At 40.7% G+C, this 12,889-nt stretch overlaps 1 protein-coding gene across 21 annotated transcripts in view; it reads right to left on the bottom strand.

Moving 5' to 3' along the window:
- The window catches only part of VPS13B (vacuolar protein sorting 13 homolog B), an 856,590-nt gene that overhangs the window by 36,097 nt on the left and 807,604 nt on the right, over window positions 1-12,889 (bottom strand). For all 21 annotated transcript variants that reach the window (XR_013397363.1, XM_077943895.1, XM_077943898.1 and 18 more), the window contains exons 52-54: window positions 8,548-8,831; window positions 5,891-6,018; window positions 5,473-5,672 (exon numbers count right to left, since the gene is read on the bottom strand). Coding sequence is in view for 20 of the 21 variants with exons in the window: in XM_077943895.1 (XP_077800021.1) it covers window positions 5,473-5,672; window positions 5,891-6,018; window positions 8,548-8,831 (612 nt within the window). In the remaining variant the exon portion in view is untranslated. The remainder of the gene's footprint in view (window positions 1-5,472; window positions 5,673-5,890; window positions 6,019-8,547; window positions 8,832-12,889) is intronic.

Raw genomic sequence — 12,889 nt, 5'->3', positions numbered from 1 at the left:
GATGAATTTCTAAGTTGATCAAGGTAGGAAGGATCAGATAGAGATGAAAAGAAAACAGTAGGTATTCTGGATGTAACTTTTTCCCACTGTATACTTTTTGAAAAACATCTTAGGGAAATCACTACTCCTGAGTATCTTTGGAAACAGTTGTGACTCATCCAGAACAAACTGTAAACACATAGAAGACTCTAGACCAGGGCACCTAGCAGACATTCAGAAGTCAGTGCCAACTTGCTGGTAGCTGTTCGACTGTGCCCTGGAGTACTGGGAAGGTGAGCAAAATAAGCAAGAAGTCAAAATACCTGCATTACACATTTTATAAATCAGACATTCACCTGCATTGACTTTTTTTCTTTATAAAAATTCCTTAATGGAGGGTAGAGATAACTCTGAAAATTACTACCTGCTGCTTTAAGCTTCAGTGTTCAAGGTTACCTCTGTGTGATCTGCACCAAATGGAGAGATTACACATTTGAGTCCTGGTTCGTCAAGGCATTTAACAAAGTATGTTCTGATATTCTTGTAGATAATATCTTATACAGTATAGTTTAAAAGTGATTTTAGATGCATTTTCTTACTTAAGAAACATGGACTAGATGAGAGTAGAGTCTGGCTGAATGACCCCATGCATTCGGGGAGTGTCTAGTGATTCACTGCAGTATGTCGACCATGAACTTGTCCTGTTCAACATATTTATTAATGACCTGGACGAACATGTAGAATGCACGCTCACCACATCTATGGATGACATAAAGCTACCAGGGATACTTAATATGTTAGATGACAGCATCACAATTTTTTAAAAAGTGATTTCAACAAGCCGGACTAGGCCAATATCAACAAGACTTAATTTACTTGGGATAAATGTAAAGTCCTGTCTTTGGGTTCAAAAAGTCAACTGTATTGCAAGTCATATGATAAAGACCTGGGGGATGTGGTTGACCACAAGTTCAGTATAACAAACAGTCTGAACTCATTAATAAAAAGCTAACTCAATCTTTTACTTTATTAATGGAAGCATAGGGAGGTAATAGCTGGTTAGACCACATTTGGAATACTGTGTGTAATTCCGGCTGCCAGATATTTAAAAGGGAACATAACACCTAGAGTGTTCACATAGGGTAACTGTGGTGATGGGTGTGGAAATTGCATTTACTGAAGGAATGATTCAAGGAACCAGAAATGTTTGGCCTGGATAAGGGAACACTTAGGAAAGATGTTGGAGCTGCCTTCAAATAATTGTAGCGTTGCTGTATTTGAGGGGAAATAAAGAGTCTGTGATGTCCCAGACGGCAAAACAAAGATGAATGAACGGATGCTACAGAGTAATAGTTTTCAGATTGATACAAGAGAAAATTTCTCACAGCCACCACTGGACAAGTTATGACTATTACACTGGGAGCCTTCTGGGGTGAGATGTCATAGAAGGGATTCTTGCATTAGGTAAATGGGGAGATTAGAAAATCTCTTCTATCCTGTGCTTTGATGAACTTTCAGGCAGCTAGTATTTGTAGCCAGGGCAAGACTTCAGAGGACAGACAAGTGGCCTGAGCCTGGTGTAGGAAAAATAGGACTGGACCACATGGGAGCAGATTTAGGCTCCAGCTTGCTCCTGCTTAGTTGTAAGTCACCTAGCTGATTCCTCTTTAAGCCTCAAATCTCTCATCAGTAAATAAACATAAAAATTATCACCCTATCTTAGAATTTTTGCAGTGATCAAAGGTTTTATCTTCCCTTTACTGCATTTATTGGTTACTCAAGTCCTTGAAGGCAGGAATTATGCCTTATTTAGGGCAAAGGGCTTGGCACCTGATAGGTCCTCAGCAAAACTTTGAACAAATGAATAAAAGAATGGAGACTGTGCCTGTGAAACACTTGGTAAATGGCACAGAGCTGTAGAAACATGAAGGACTATCATTCTCTCCTCCCCACAAAACAATCCATTTGCGAAGAAACAGCAGTGACAATGACCCGACTATGAATGTCTGTTAAGAGTCAAAGATCATGAGAATTTAATGGATCTTTTCAGAAGGGAATTTACCTGCAAAGGGATCATTTAAATTCACTTTCTGGGGTTCAAACTACTCACTCTTTGCAGTTCAATGGCTCAGCAAGTACTTTTCATAATGCAATGACTTCCCATGACTCATAAGATAAAAACCAAAATCCCTGATAGGACCCACGGGGCCTTGCCAGGTTTGGTCTCTCATTGCCTCACCAGCTCCCTCTCCTACCCTCTGTCATCTGGTGCTACAGCCGCACTGGCATTTAGTTCCCTAAAAGGACCACGTGCCCTCTGAACACTGAAGCTTCAAACATATTGCTCTTTCTACCTAGAAAGATTCCCTACTCTCTTGTCTAGGGAGAGCCTGTTCACCTTGAAGACACAGAGGCAAGGTCTCTCCATCAGAGACACCCTCCTTGACCTCTCAAACTTGTCTGCTGTACACCCACATAGCACAACTGTACCTTTCCTGCATAGCTCCTCGTAGTGCTTATAATACAACTACCCATGAGATTATTTATTATCTATCTCCTCCACATGTAAACTTGAGGGCAGGGGCTGTGCTCCATTTTTGTTCAGTATATTTTACATGGTGCTAGTACCAAGTTATAATGTCTGGCATACATTAGGAACTCAGTATTTGTTGACTGAATGAATGAAGCAGGCTTCTCAATGTTGTTGGTAGTTAAGTGGTAACTACTATGTTTTCTTTGTTCCTTGTTTTGACTTTTTCAAAATAACATTGCCTAATTCTGACAAAAATAGTTTCTGAGTATCAGAAATTAAAATCCTATACACTATGATAGGAGTCTGAACTATTTTCCTGGTAGGATCAAAATTATGACTTAAAATTATCGGTGTAAACTTACTTTTATGACTTTATTTATTGAGCACCTAAAGACTGTTTTTGTCCTAAAGTCAGCCTACCACCAACTATCAAATCATGCGTATGAGCACCAGGTGCCACCTTCAGGTCTCTGGTTGAATAACCATGAGATGTCTTCTGACCAGGTGTGAGCCAAGGATCCAACCCCCAAAAGCACGCAGCAACTTTACAATCAGTATTCTGCAGCCTACATGTGAGCAGGTCTTCTCAATAACTCTTGGTCCAAAGAATACTCTGTGAGATTATACAACTCCTCTGTGCTTATTTCCTCATGCAATCCATTTCAAAATTCTACAACATGAGACTATCTTATCTACACAACGGAAGCAGAGGGCTTGACTGAAAAAAGTTAAAGGAGTTTTCTTCCTTGCAGCATAATGGGCATTTTATGGTGTTTTGATTTTGCTTGTTAGGTCAGCTTTGAAATACACAGACCAAGGGCTGAGGAAGGTTCCTGGAAGACAAACTCCCTCCTCCAGAAGGACTGCTCCTTCCTTTCATCAGAGGACACAGCTCCCTTTGCTCCCCAGTGATTTATATGCCCTGGGATATTACTGAGGAGATGTCGGTGAGGGTCTGAAACAAATCTTCCTCCAGAGTAGGAAGTAAACCATGGTCTGCAGGACATATGGCACACAGCTTCTAAAAGATTAATGGGAACATGAGATTGCTGGGTCCTCAGACCACAATGATAAGGGTGTTGGAAAGAGCACCTCCTCTTAGCTTTGAAGTATCCCTGACTACAAAGTTTTGAGGAAATTTAGAGTGAATGGGAATCCCCAAAATAAGGTTTGACAGGAAGAATGTCTATCATAAAGAATTCCTAAGTCAAATATAAGCAGGATTTCAAAAATCTTTAAACCCAGACAGGGGAGTTCAGGGACCCCTGAGAAGCTTGCAATATTTATTTTGTAAATTAATGAGACTGGGAGCATCTTCTGAGGCTGCATAGATCCCGTGGGTTTTCACTGTTTAGCCCCTGAGCACAGCTGACAGAAAGCATGCCCCTGAGTAGTTTGTGGCCACTACAAATGCAGGTCTCCAGGGTGAGTGTGGCCCTCCAGGCCACTCAGCCATCCCTTCCTCTGTCTCCAGCCAGGTCCTTCACCAGTTTCCACAGCTACTGCTCTTCCCAGACCCCTCCCTTTTTCCTTCTCCCCCTTAGCAGATCAGTCATTCCACACTTCACAAATACACTTCACAGGGGCTTTAATGAAATCTTGAGATGAGAAAGAATGTGCCAGGAGGACTGGGAAAGAGGGGGGGCAAGGAGTTTCATGTAAGGAAACAGCATGCATTGTGCTCAGAGCACTGGCTTTGCTGTCCGGTGAATCTGGATAAAATTCCAGGCCTTTTGCTTCCACTACATGCAAATTAGACCTAGGTACTTCTGCAGGTCTTAGTTTCTACTTCTCCCTCCGTGGAGATGATAGTCCCTAACTTGTATGGCTGTTGTCACGGTTAGATGAGAATGAACGTAAAGTGCTTAGAACAATGCCTCGTATGGAGTAAGTGATTATTCAATGATAACCATTATTATTACTGCAAATGCATTTATAACTTTAATATGTGGTTTGTCACCATTACAGTAGCCTACCTCAGAAGCTTGTTGCGAAGACCAAATGAACTAATAAATGTGAACGAACTTTTCAAAAAAGTATGGCACAATATTATTCACTCATAAAAACAAATGAAGTTCTGATCCATGCTAAAACATGAACGAACCTTGAGAACATTATGCTAGGTGAAATAAGCCAGACACAAAAGGATACATATTTTATGATTCTACTTATCTGAGATGCTTAGAGCAGGCAAATTCATGGAGACAGAGACAAAGAAGAAGAGAGCTACTAGGGGTTGGAGGAGGGGAGAATGGGAATTACTGCTTACTGGGTACAGAGTTTCTGTTTGAAATGATAAAGAAGTTTCAGAAATAGTGGTGATGGTTATACAACACTGTAAGTATATTTAATGCCACTAAATTACACACTAACAAACAGTAAATTTTAAGTCCAGAAGAAAGGAAATGCTAAGTTCTTATGCTATTTTCAACAAAATTAGTATCACTAACATCCAGACGAAGACAGAAACAATTAAGACATTTTATCTGCTCAGGTTTTTAAACCTACTTCTATTTGTGGGGTTTTATGTAATAAAACTTCCATTTGTGGGGTTTTATGTAATAAAAATTAGTAATTTTAAAATACACATATTTATCCTAGTAATACACAAAAGAGGATTTGTATTATGACTATGCAAAAATCTGTACAGCTGAACTATGTTCTATCTAAATAAGCCTAACAATTTGATTTCCATTTCGACCTTGGATTAGATCCAAGATGGGCCTGCTTTTACTAAGTGCTCCTCTCTAGTCAATGGTTTTATAGTCTACTTTGCAGATACATGCTTGAGTTTGAGAATTTATAACTTAATGAGGATGTAAAAATGGATTCACATGCTCTTTCACACAAAGAAAAGATGTTCAGCATCTAGAAAATTACGTTTAAAAGTAGGCAACCAACAAAACCTCAGAAAAGGACATTTTTCTTTGGGTCTTGGCAGGAACACACGGCTCACTGACCTGTGTTCCCTGACTGTTGATGTCGATGGCATCACTCCACTCAGTTGTTACTTCATCTAGCAGTTCAACTCTCAAAAGGAGGCTCGGAAGTAAGTCTTTGGTCTTGCAGTCCGGATAACTGGAAATCTGATGATACAGTTCATGATGAATTGAGCACTCGGAGGGAATTTTTTTGCAATAAACCTCAAACTTCGGAATATCTGAAATTTTAAAAAAGGCATATCAGAATTAGCCCTTAAAGACAGAGACTTGGGGGACAGTAAACATAATGTGGCAAAAGAAACTTCTCAAAAAGAGATGATTAATACATCTATTTAAATATTTTTTTTCACAGGATCACAGGTAACTACTAAACCAAAAAACCCCAGAAAAAAAATACACATTTAGTATTATCTAAATTTGACATTATAAAACATACCTTTAATGTTTTCCTTTATAAGCACTGTTACTGGACATCTGTTGTGGATAATTACTCGAGGACTAGGGTCTTCTGAGAGGGTTAAGTAAGTCACTCCAAGGTGTTCTTGATATGTCAGCACTATAGCCCTAGAACAGAATCAAGTCAAATGACAGATATGTTTAGGAAAAAAAATGAATGCTTTCTCTCCTGGAACATGTTTATTTAGATTTGCAACATTCAGAGCTTGAAAATATCTCTTTTATAACTCAGGGGAGCTTTCTTTTCTGACAATAGTAACATATTTATAATATTCATAAAATGTGAAAAAATACTTAAAAGCAAACAAAATAATTCTATCATCCAGAGAGAACTATAGCTAACCTTGTGCTAATATTTCCTGTTGTTCTTTTTCCCCCCAATGCATATGTGTGTTAAACTCCTTAGCCAGGCAGGGTACCTTCTTCTTCCTTAAAAGTGCTTGGTAGTCTGTGCATGGTGGCTCACGCCTATAATCCCAGCACTTTGGGAGCCAAGGCAGGAGGATTGCCTGAGCCCAGGAGTTCAAGACCAGCTTCAGCAAAAGGGCAAAACCCCATCTCTACAGCAAAATACAAAAATTAGCCAGGTGTGGTGGTGCACACCCAGCTACTTGGAAGGCTGAGGTGGGAGGAGGATGGCTGGAGCCTGGGAGGTTGGCTTAAGCCTGGGAGGTTGAGGATGCAGTGAGCCATGATTGTGCCACTGCACTCGAGCCTGGGCAACAGAGCAAGACCCTGTATCAAAAAAAAAAAAAAAAAAAAAAAAGCTGACCTGCTTTTCAAAGGACTACTAGAGAATTTGGGTGCTTGCTCTTTTTTCTAAAGGTAGGCAGGCTGATAATGTTTGCTGTCAATTTCCATATTCCCATCACACCTTAAAAAATGTACATTTTGATTAGCAGGAGCAAAGCTGTATTATTTGGAGTTAGAAAACCAACTGTGTGAGTACAGGTTGCCTTCTGTGATGAAGAGAGAGAAATTTTCCTATTTAGATTACAGACTACCACAAAGAATATTTCATTGAAGCAGGAAAAAAAAATTACTCTGAAGCCTAAATTACATGGAATGATTGTCAAAATTAATCAAAGAAATCAGATAATTTGCCAAATGTGGCCCTCAGCTGACTAAAAGGGGTCAATAATGCTCTAAAAAGCTTCCATTTGCCATCCATCTTATTTGCCAGTGTGAGTACTTCCCAAAGATTGTATTTGTGTGAAATGTCAAAGTGAATGGTCCGTTAGCATTTGGTAAAAGCACATTAATACCACCATCTAATGTGTGCTATTGGTTGAATTGAGGGAAGGAAATAGATGAGGAGATGGGACAGCACGAAATAAATTCATTTTCAGAGTACAGTTCTTGGATAAACAGCAAAGTTCCTTTCCCAGCCTAATTTTAAAAGAGCTACGCGAGCCAACCTCAGATAATTTCTTTTTGATAGCCAAGAAGGCTGGGGCCAGGACTCAAGTATGGTACTTTCTGTCCAATATCTAGCTGAGTATTTATAGATAAGATTAAATTATACTGTAATTATCTGAATTTTAAGCTTAATTTCCAAATTAAGTTTAGTTTCAAATTTTGTTTTTTAAAAAATGTTTTGTTTATAGACATAAGTTCATATAACTTTCAAAAACACCCTTAAACTCACTATGCTTAACATCTCCAACCAGAATGTAAGGATAACCACTCCTCTACAGTGTAAGATGACAAATGTTTGTAAAATCAAGGATTTTGTGAATACTGTGAAAGAAGGAGGGATGTGTGAAGAACAGAACCTTGCCATTATGAATAACTTATTTAAAATATTACTATTATAAATCTCTCTTGTCTTTTAAAATGTTATATCAAAAGAGTTAGCATTGCTAAAATCTCAAAGCCTATAAATTCATAATCATGAAAATAAGGTACTTCTCATAAGGGCACAATATGTTTTCTTTTGCAGCTGTTATATATACTATAAATAAGTTATTCTTGAGAGCTGCAGAAGGGATATTTTACATGCAAAACAACCACATAATAGAAGTCCAGTATGAACAAACCATTATACATCTCTGGCTTGATTCTGTGGTTATTTGCATAACTGGTAATCGGTCATTGGAGCAACTTGTGTGCAGGAACAACCACAGAACAGAGTCTTCTGTGACTTGTGTTTATCTAAGTTATCTCTCTTAATGACTTTTTGAGAAAAATTCCATTTTGAAGTAAAGTATAATATGGGAAAAGAAAAAGGTTTTCCAACTTGACTTGCTCCTATTTTAACCCTTATTTCCTATAATTTTATGGAGGCTAAGAACTCACAACAGGTAATTTTTTCATTATGATATGATCTTTTCATACGATGCTATTTGTATGATCATACATATGATCTTTTCATATAATGACATTCTGTGGTACAAGTACCATCATTTCCCCCCAGCGTAAGCTCCATAAGGGGAAAAATCTCTTAAGTAGTATGCTGGGACAAGCCATATGTGATCACAACACTTGACTCACTGTATACAATGTCTAGAAGTCATTAAAAATAAAGCCTAGTATTACATATGGGGAGCACTACAACCATTCTCTCTCTCTTGGCATCTAGATGAACAGCTAGACTGACAAGCAAAGAAGAAAGACATTTATACAAACATAAAATACCTGGTACAGAATCCATTTTCCCGGAAATTCCCAAGGGGTACTGCCACACTCTGTCTGGGAAACTCTGGTCTAACTATAGCTGGCAGGCTCCAGCACTGTGAGCTGTCAGCACCTGGGGCAGGAGAAAAGCCCAGCATGATCTGTTTCTGAAGCAGGGATGCATCCAGCACTGACTGACTAATGGCAGGCATCAAGTCCCAGCAAGGAAGGGAGCTGGATTTCATAGCAGGCTGCTCTCCACCTGGGCAAATGCTAAAAGTAGCACTGTCTGGAACATGAAAATACTAAAAAAAAAAATGCAGAGAGCACATTAGCTACAGTAATACAGCAGAATTAGACTTTTTAAAGCATATCTTCTTTTCTTTTCTTTTTTTTGAGACAGTCTCACTCCATCACGCAGGCTGGAGTACAGTGGCACCATCTCGGCTCACTGCAGCCTCTGCCTCCCGGGTTCAAGCAATTCTCATGCCTCAGTCTCCCAAGTAGCAGGGACGACAGGCACACACCACCACGCCCGGCTAATTTTTGTATTTTTAGTAGAGATGGGGTTTCACTATGTTGGCCAGGCGGGTCTCAAACTCCTGACCTCAAGTGATCCACCCACGTCAGCCTCCCAAAGTGCTGGGATTATAGGTGTGAGCCACCACGCCCGGCCCCGTAAAGCACATCTTCTAAGACACCATCTATAACTATGTATTTTCAGAAAAAGGCTGGGTTGGGGACATGGGAATATTATGAATCCTGTTTCCATGAGAATGTCCTAATGAAAAAATTAGAAGCAGTGAGAACACCATGGATGCTCAAGTCCGTTATACAAAATGGCGTAGTACTTGTACATAACCGTGCCATCCTTCAGTATAATTTAAGTAATCTCTGTATTACTTGTAATACTTGATAACATATAAATGCTATGTAAACAACTGTTATATTGTATTTTAAAATGTGTATTTTAAAATAGTAGTATTGTTAGTTTATTTCTTCCTGAATATTTTTGGTCCATGTTTCGTGGAATCCATAGCTATGGAACCTACGGAGACAGAGGGCTGACTTTAGCACAATCCATTATAAGCTTAAAAGTATAAGACTTTTATCCTATTTGATTAATTTAATATAATTTTTAGGAGCTGAAAGTAGGAGGTAAAAGGGCAGACAAAGGTAAAGAAAGATAATACTTTCCTATAAGACAGTTTCAATAGCATAAAACAATAACATACCACGTAACATTTTCTGTTTTTAAGTTCTCTTAAAACCTCTCCTTACGGCTGGGTGCCAGTGGCTTATGTCTGTAATCCTAGCAATTTGGGAGGCTGAGGCAGGTGGATCATGAGGTCGGGAGTTTGAGACCAGCCTGGCCAACATGGTGAAACCCCATTTCTACTAAAAATACAAAAATTAGAGGGAGTGGTGGTGGACACCTGTAATCCCAGCTACTCATGAGGATGAGGCAGGAGAATTGCTTGAACCCAGGAGGCAGAGGTTGAAGTGAGCTGAGATCGTGCCATTATACTCCAGCCTGGGTGGCAGGGTGACACTCCATCTCAAAAACAAACAAACAAACAAAAAACTGATTCCTGGGCAAGTTGGCTGAATAGGAACAGCTCCGGTCTGCAGCTCCCAGCGAGATCAACACAGAAGGTGGGTGGTTTCTGCATTTCCAACTTAGGTATGTGGCTCATCTCACTGGGACTGGTTAGACAGTCGGTACAGCCCAAGGAGGGTGAGCAGAAGCAGGTTGGGGAGTCGCCTCACCTGGGAAGCACAAGGGATCAGGGAACTCCCTCCCCTCGCCAAGCCATAAGGGACTGTGCCGTGAGGGACGGTGCTATCTAGCCCAGATACTATGCTTTTCCCAGGGTCTTTGCAACCCACAGACCAGGAGATTCCCTCCGGTGCCTATACCACAAGGGCCTTGGGTTTCAAGCACAAAACTGGGCAGCCGTTTGGGCAGATATCGAGCTAGCTGCAGGAGTTTCATTTTGTACACCAGTGGCGCCTGGAACGCCAGCGAGACAGAATCATTCACTCCCCTGGAAAGGGGGCTGAAGCCATGGAGCCAAGTGGTCTTACTTAGCGGATCCCACCTCCACGGAGCCCAGCAGGCTGAGATCCGCTGGCCTGAAATTCTCACTGCCAGCACAGCAGTCTGGAGTCGACCTGGGATGCTCGAGCTTGGTCGGGGGAGGGGAATCCACCATTACTGAGGATTGAGTAGGCAGTTTCCCCTCACAGTGTAAACAAAGCCTCCAGGAAGTTCGGACTGGGAAGAGCCCACCACAGCCCCGCAAAGCCACTGTGGCCAGACTGCCTCTCTAGATTCCTCCTCACTGGGCAGGGCATCTCTGAAAGAAAGGCAGCAGCCCTAGTCAGGGGCTTATAGATCAAACTCCCATCTCCCTGGAACAGAGCACCTGGGGGAAGGGGCGGATGTGGGCGCAGCTTCAGCAGACTTAAACATTACTGCCTGCCAGCTCTGAAGAGAGCAATGAATCTCCCAGCACAGTGATCAAGCTCTGTTAAGGGACAGACTGCCTCCTCAAGTGGGTCCCTGACCCCTGAGCCTCCTGATGCGGAGACACCTCCCAGCAGGGGTCAACAGACACCTCATACAGGAGAGCTCCAACTGGCATCTGGTGGGTGCCCCTCTGGGATAAAGCTTCCAGAGGAAGGAACAGGCAGAAATCTTTGCTGTTCTGCAGCCTCTGCTGGTGATACCCAGGCAAACAGGGTCTGAGGTGGACCCCAGCAAACTCTAGCAGAACTGCAGAAGAGGGGCCTGATTATTAGAAGGAAAACCAACAAACAGAAAGCAATAGCATCAACATCAACAAAAAGGACAACCACGCAAAAACTCCATCTGAAAGTCACCAGCATCAAAGACCAAAGGTAGATAAATCCATGAAGATGAGGAAAAACCAGCACAAAAAGGCTGAAAATTCCAAAAACCAGAATACCTCTTCTCCTCCAAAGGATCACAACTCCTCACCAGCATGGGAACAAAACTGGATGGAGAATGAGTTTGACAAAGTGACAGAAGTAGGCTGCAGAAGGTGGGTAATAACAAACTCCTCCGAGCTAAAGGATCATGCTCTAACCCAATGCAAGGAAGTTAAGAACCTTGATGAAAGGTTAGACGAATTGCTAACTAGAATAACCAATTTAGAGAAGAACATAAATGACCCGATGAAGCTGAAAAACACAGCACGAGAACTTTGAGAAGCATACACAAGTATCAACAACCGAATTGATCAGGTGGAAGAAAGGATATCAGAGATTGAAGATCAACTTAATGAAATAAAGCATGAAGACAAGATTAGAGAAAAAAGAATGAAAGGAACAAACAAAGTCTCCAAGAAATATGGGACTATGTGAAAAGACCAAACCTACATTTGATTGGTGTACCTGAAAGTGACGTGGGAGAAAGGAACCAAGTTGGAAAACACACTTCAGGATATTATCCAGGAGAACTTCCCCAACCCAGCAAGACAGGCCGACATTCAAATTCAGGAAATACAGAGAACACCACAAAGATACTGCTCAAGAAGAGCAACCCCAAGACACATTATTGTCAGATTCACCAAGGTTGAAATGAAGGAAAAAATGTTAAGGGCAGCCAGACGGAAAGATGAGGTTACCCACAAAGGGAAGCCCATCAGACTAACAGCAGATCTCTCTACAGAAACCTTACAAACCAGAAGAGAGTGGGGGCCAGTATTCAACATTCTCAAAGAAAATGTTTCAATCCAGAATTTTATATCCAGCCAAACTAAGCTTCATAAGTGACGGAGAAATAAAATCCTTTACAGATGAGCAAATGCTGAGGGATTTTGTCACTACCAGGCCTGCCTTACAAGAGCTCCTGAAGGAAGCACTAAATATGGAAAGGAAAAACCAGTACAAGTCACTGCAAAAACAAACTGAAATGTAAAGACCATCAACACTATGAAAAAACTGCACCAACTAATGGGCAAAATAAACAGCTAGCATCATAACGACAGGATCAAATTCACACATAACAATATTAACTTTAAATGTAAATGGGCTAAATGCCCCAATTAAAAGGCACAGAGAATGAATTGGATAAATAGTCAAATTGGATAAAGAGTCAAGACCCATTAGTGTGCTGTATTCAGGAGACCCATCTCATGTGCAAAGACACACATAGGCTCAAAATAAAGGGATGGAGGAATATTTACCAAGCAAATGGAAAGAAAAAAAAAAAAAAAAAAAAAAAGCAGGGGTTGCAATCCTACTGTCTGATAAAATAGACTTTAAACCAACAAAGATCAAAAAAGACAAGGGCATTACATAATGGTAAAGGGATCAATGTAAGTTGAGCTAACTA

The sequence above is a fragment of the Macaca mulatta genome, chromosome 8 (assembly GCF_049350105.2).
Source record: "Macaca mulatta isolate MMU2019108-1 chromosome 8, T2T-MMU8v2.0, whole genome shotgun sequence".
Classification (NCBI taxonomy): Eukaryota; Metazoa; Chordata; class Mammalia; order Primates; family Cercopithecidae; genus Macaca; species Macaca mulatta.
This window is presented reverse-complemented; position numbering and strand designations above follow the sequence as displayed.